Source organism: Marmota marmota, unplaced genomic scaffold, assembly GCF_001458135.2.
Source record: "Marmota marmota marmota unplaced genomic scaffold, marMar, whole genome shotgun sequence".
Lineage (NCBI taxonomy): Eukaryota > Metazoa > Chordata > Mammalia > Rodentia > Sciuridae > Marmota > Marmota marmota.
In genome coordinates, this window is record NW_026000164.1 from 3348721 (window position 1) to 3355031 (window position 6311).

Consider the following 6311-nt stretch of genomic DNA (forward strand, 5'->3'; position numbering starts at 1 on the left):
TCCTCCTCCTCCTCCTCCTCCTCCTCCTCCTCCTCAGGCTGAGCCCCCTCCCTGGCACTTCTCCTTGTAAGAGGGCTGCTGAATATGGCCCTGTGTCCCTCCTGCCCCATCTGCCCCCTGCAGGGTCGAGCAACACGCTTTGAACCAGGAGGAAACCTTCCTAGAACCTCGTAAGTGAGCCCAGCACCATCACCCCTCATACACGCACCAGTGTACACACAGCCACGGGCCCAGCACACCTACCTCAGTCCTGTCCCCTGGTCCCTGGCAGCCTCAGAACCCCCGAGCTCCTCCTGGCTCCATTCCTCCATCTGTGGGAGCAGCTGCTGGTTCTCCAGGACAGAAGAAGTAAGTCCTAAGGAGAGCAGGAGCCACAGGTAAGGACAGCAGGGGAATGACCAGTTTCCAGGGCTAAATCCCCCTGACAGAGGATTTCTGAGGGTTTCTGAGAAGGAAGAGGTTTCTAGAAATAGGTCTCACATCAGCAGAGGCACAGCTGCAATCAGAGAGGCAGTTCAGAATGCCAGGTCCCAGGGCAAGCGCCCACGCTGGGAGAGGCTGAGGGAGGGGCCTGGTTGGGGACACACACAGATCTTCTCTGGGACTGGCCACCTTTTGGGGCCACCACACGGCAGAAGGCTGTGGAGCTTTGCAGACTACAGAGATGGTAAGAGAAATGCCAGCAGAGGCCCAGCTAGAATCTGGGTGCAGGAGGGTTTGAGCTGAGTCTGTTTGGAGTGGCTCAGAGCAGGCACTTCCTTCCCCCCACTGGTCCCCCCCACCACCTAGCTCACCCTACTCCTCTCCCAAGATTTAGGTAAAAATATGAAGAAATTGTTTGCTTCCTCCCACCAACTCTCTGGTCTCAGCTAACCCAAAAAATAACCTTTACAATCCCTCCCAACAGCGTCCCTAACCTGCCACCCCCCAAGCCAAGGCCAGCTGCCTCTCCAGTGGATGACAGCTTTTCCCAACTAGTGAAACATGACCTCAGGGTCTCACAAATAAAACTCCTTCTTCAAGATACCACAACGTGTCCCAAAGCCCTATCCCAACTTCCTAAGGTAGTTGAACACTTTTATTTTTAACCTTACTGGAGCAAAAACTGCATGAGATTTACCATCATCAACACTTTTTTTTGGTGGGTGTGGGATGGGTACCGGGGATTGAACTCAGGGTCACTCAACCACTGAGCCACATCTTTAGCCCTATTTTGTATTTTATTTAGAGACAGAGTCTTGTTGAATTGCTTACTCCTTTCTTTTGCTGAGGCTGGCTTTGAACTCACGATCCTCCTGCCTCAGCACCCTGAACCACTGGGATTACAGGCATGTGCCACTGTGTGTGGCTCATCATAAACACTTTTAAGTGCATAGTGCAGCTACCTGGAGCACATTAACACTGTCACACACCAGATTTCCAGAATTTCTCCCCTCACATCACAGGATTCCAGGCCGATGGGCTCCAGCCCCCACTCCCGACCCCCTCCCTTTTCACCTTTCTACTTTCTGTTTCTGTGCTTTTGGTGACTTCTGAAACCTCCCCTGTGGACTCCTACAGCACCGGCCCTCGTGTGCCTGGCTTAATCTGCTGAGCAGACCACCCCCAGGTTCACGCAGGGCAGCAAGACCTTCCCTCAGGTGCAGGGACCATGATTCCATGAACTTGAACTCAGACTGGCTTTTTAAGTGTCTGAAGCCAAGCTGCACCACCCTAGAAGAAGGAGCGTGGGGAGGCTGCTGAAGTTCAGGGGGGTTCTTCAGACACCCAGTCTCCACAGGAGTCAAAACCACAGGCTCTGGGGCGTGGCCTAGCCTATCACCTCCCACTGGACAGTCCCCACCTGCCGACCTGGAGGACTCCTTATCATGAACTCAAAATAAAACCCAATCAAGCTGAGATGACCTAAGGAGGGTTTGGGGGACACTCAGACTACACCTTGGCGGGAGAGCAGGTGACGGCCCACAACCTCCTTAAGCCATTCCAGAAGAATTCTCACCTTCCTTGAGCACTAGGTCAACAGACATAAAACTAACTCATTAAAACCATCAGACAAATGCCTAGACCAGCACAGTGTGGCCCATCCCAGCAGTTACTGCCAGAGGTCAATTTAAAGCCCCAGCAAGACAATGATCCCCAAAATGGAGAAGGGAGAAAACTGAACAGAGAAAAAGCTCACTCATTCTTAAATGAAATATTAAGTATTAGGGGAGTACTTCAGATAAAACCAGACCTTCAGACAGCTCCTAAATGATTTAGCAAAGTGATTATTTGCTGAGTTGACCGTTTTACAAAATGATCTTTCATCAAATTAGCTCTTACAGCTAAAATTGGTTTTTCCTGTGGAGGGAAGTCATGCTACCCATCTGGTTGGGCCGTGGGGAAGGATGGAGGATCCCTGCCACCTAGCGGCGGTGCCAGGAATGACAGGCGCAGAGAACGTTCCCTGGGGCGGAGGGCAGGACTCTGCAGGCAGGTGCACACGCTCCACCCATCCGTGCTCTCCGCAGCGGCAGGAGGGAAAGCGACTGTACCTCGGGAAATGGAATAGTCAGTAAGATAGTTATGTAGGCAAGGAGTTCACCTACACCAGGCACTGTGTTAGACTCAGCGGCGCCAAGGGGCACGAGACACGCCCCTGAGAAGCAGCTCACCGCCCAAGGACAGGAAAAAGACTCAACCTGCAGCTATGAAGGTTTAAACCACCTGTGCTGTGGGTGCATACTGAGAGCATGCTGGGAGCCGAGGATGCGCTGAAGATCCTACCAGGTGCAAAAGCCACCAAGTGGGGGAATAAACAAATACGTAAACCGGCCATTTACTGTGGCAGGTGATGAACGAGCAAACTGTGAAGTCCAGGAGAGGCTAAGCTGCACAGGTTAAGTACCTCACCTACACCGGAAAGGGCAAGGAGAAATTTGCCTGTTGGGAATGGAGTGAAGGGTGTCTGGGGCAGAGGGAGAAGAGCGATCCTAACAGGATTCAGGGTGCTGAGAACAGCCTGCAGTGTGTGGGGAGGGGTCAGTAGGGGAAACAGGGAGAGGCTACTGCAGGGGGCCCAGCTAGAAACAAGAACAGCAACTGAATCACCAGAGTGGAAATGCACAGTGGGAAAGAATACAGGTCATGACATATTTAGGAGACAGTAAACAAATTTAAAAGAAAAATGAATTCAGGGTTGCATTACACGTGTTCCCATATAGAAGGGAGTGCTATTCACAGCATAGACGTCTTTTTTTACTTTGAAAAATATTATTACATGTTGTTTCACTGCAAAGATAGAAATGTGTGTGTTTACTACAGTTTGGGCAGATGGCAGTAAAGTGTCTTGTAACTAAATTTGTGTATTTTGACAATTTTCGGATGGAAGTAAATGTCCTTATTCAAACAGAGTCCATGTTTGTTACAGTAACAATAATGAAGAAGTCGCTGGCTTTTTCAGATTTGCATGAAGAGTAGCAGTAGCAGTCACCCCCAGCTGACTGGCTGTGGAATAGCCTTGGTTGGCCCTTCCCAGTGACCTTCACAGAGACAGGGCTATGCACAGTGGGTGTTCTGTGGGGACATGAGCACCACAGCTTGGGGACACTGACGTTGAGGCCCCTGGAAGCAGGACAGGCAGAGGATTCAGAAGGTCATGCTGGTTCCTGTCTCCCCGGGTGAGACTCCACCCTCTCACTGAAACGTTTTCAATTCTTCTTATAAGCATGAGCGACCATAAGGATCCACCAGCCGAAGCAAACACGCGGAGAAGAAGGCAAGGACAGTGATGCCCTTTCCTGAGGGCTCGGGGCCATTCTGGAACCTTGTTTCCTAGGAGGCTGCTGGGAACAGGGCTCAGGGACCCAACATCCAGGGCAGGTACTGGGCAGAGTCCAGACTCCACGTACATACCAGGTGGGGAACAGGGGTCTGGAGAGGAGACCAGAGACAGGAGACGCCCCTTCGCCATGAGGCCCCCAGGCCTCCCCCTCTCTGGCCCAGGAAGAAAGCCCCGGGCTCCAGTAGCAGCAGCAAGGCCTGTTCAGAGCCTCCTGCGCTGGCCTCCCCTGCGTTCAGAGAGCTTTCCTGGGCCCCTCTGCAATCTCAGGTCCTTGACCCAAGAACCCAGGAAGCATAATCCCATCGTCACTGCCCCAACTCAAACAGGAAACCCCAGGCTCCTTCCAGAGGCACTCTTCCTCCCGAAGCCCTCAGATCTACTTGGGGGACAGGTGGTTTTGTTACTGTAGTTGTCATTGTGACTCCTGGGGTTTTCTCTCAAGCAATTTCCAAAGGAACCAGAGAAGGACAGAACTCGGGGAGGCTGAGGGGGACTACCAGCCTGGGTGCTAAGGACACTGCACAAGCCTGGAACCACCTGGCTCCAGGAACCCAGCCGTCCTCCAGAGAACGTTCCCCGTGAAGCTCGGGCGTCCTTTCTCCTCTCTTCCCTCCGTCCCTGCGGATACTCCCCACTCCGTGTACTGCCCGTTACACCTTGCCCTCCGCCCCTCCCCACCAAGTTCCTGCAAACACCCACAACTTTCCTGGTGACAACCAGAGCAGGAATCAGGGGTCCCACCATCGGGGTCAACAGAACATGGAGCACAAGTCAAGGGCACGTTCTCCTGTTTGAGTTCCTATAACTCATGAGATGTACCGATTCCGGGCCCGAGATGGACCACCCTGCTTATCCTGTGAGTCCACCACTGTCCTTGACGACACTTTGGAAGTGAAATGCCCCAGCCCCACCTGCCTGCTGCAGCAAAGGTCCCCCTCGGGGTGGAGGTCCCGCTGCACAGCAATGGGAAGATGCGCTCAGGACATGCAGAGAGAAACCAGGGCCCAGGACCCGACCCTGCCATGTCCCTGCCTGTGCAGGCAGTGGGAAGACCTGAGGGGGAGTCCTGCCACCCCCTCTACCTGCCCCCATCCTACAACCCCAAACCTTTCACAGGCCTGTGCCTGGGAACTTTCCAAGATCTCATACCAAAAGGGACGCAGAGGCTGCTGGGGCAGGAAGACTGAGCAACGTCCCACCTGCTCGCATCTTGTTCCAGAGGACGAGTTCTCCCCTCGCCCCTCCTGCTCTGGTCTTCTCCTGTCTCCTCTGGTTTTGACCAGTGGGTCCTTCCCAGTCTCACTCTGCCAACAGCTAAGGTGCGACCAGCTAACCAAAATGGCTTCCCTTTTCCTTCTTAACCTGCAGACAGGACATGGGAAGATGTTAGAATCCATCAGGGATTCTCTCAGGGTCTCTGCTCCCTCCTTGCTGTTGTTCCTCGTGATCTGAAGTGGTTGAAATAGTCTCGAGGTTTCTGCCCACATGTCCCCTCCTGCGGGTGGCCCTGCCAGGTATCAGAGGCTCTGTTCTCTTGGCCTAGAGAAAGAGGCAGAGCAGAAAGAAGAAATAACCAAACAGGCTCCATGACTTGGTTTCCAACAAGACTCGCCCCTGGTGGAGGATGGGGAGTAGGGAAGGGGGTGTTGAGAACCCAGGGGACCAGATGTAAAGAGAGGAGGACTCCTCCTGAGTCTACAAAGAGGTTTTCCCTTCCCTCCACCCTGTGTGACTGGAGAAAGAAGAGAGAGGGAGCCCAGCAAGGCCAGAGAGGGGCCTACAGCCACCTGCTAGCAGCACAGCAAGGGGCACCTATGAGTATGCAGCCTCAGGGCTTTCCAGACCCCCAGCTCAGCACGGAAGCTGCCGAGACAGGCCGAACCCAATGCCTCTGAGGGCTGGGACAAAGGTTGGTTGTCGCGACCCCTTGCCCGCAAGGAAGACGCAACTCAGGAATCTTCTTTCAGCAGTTTATTCAGGCCCTTGATATTTCTTCTTCTCTCTCCCAGATGCCCCTCCCAGCCTTAATAAAGCATCTCAAGCCCCAATGCAAAGCTGCCACGTGGAGCTTTCTCATAGGGTGATGAAAAGTCATGCGCCAACTCTCCCAAATTAGGAGTTGTTTGTCACAGACCACAGCGGAGCCAGCGCCATCTTGTAATGGCGACCATAGTCTGCAGAAACGGCAGAGGCGGCTCACCACAGTTCCCCCTTTCTGTTTTCTTAAAACAATACAGGCGAGAGTAGAGGTCCTATCCCACTGTGCAGAAGTGGCTGCATAGTATGGCTCAGTCTTAAGGAGGGCCCTTCCCTAGACCTGGTCCCATATCAGCCGACGCCTTTTTTCGTGGGGCGGGGCGTGGACGCGTCTAACCCGCATGCAATAGGACATGCTCTCCTTGAGGTCCACGTCAAGGATCACTCAAGTGCAGTGCTTTGCCTCGCATCCTGTATCGTGGCGATGGTGGACGAAGGGGGATAACTGAGG

At 53.5% G+C, this 6311-nt stretch overlaps 1 protein-coding gene across 1 annotated transcript in view; it reads right to left on the reverse strand.

Moving 5' to 3' along the window:
• Gimap8 (GTPase, IMAP family member 8) overlaps window positions 1-723 on the reverse strand; it is a 21108-nt gene extending 20385 nt beyond the window's left edge. Inside the window, exons 1-2 of the mRNA XM_015493700.2 lie at window positions 481-723; window positions 244-355 (exon numbers count right to left, since the gene is read on the reverse strand). Coding sequence (XP_015349186.1) covers window positions 244-311 — 68 coding nt within the window. The 5' untranslated portion in view covers window positions 312-355; window positions 481-723. The remainder of the gene's footprint in view (window positions 1-243; window positions 356-480) is intronic.
• Window positions 724-6311: the final 5588 nt, after the last annotated feature.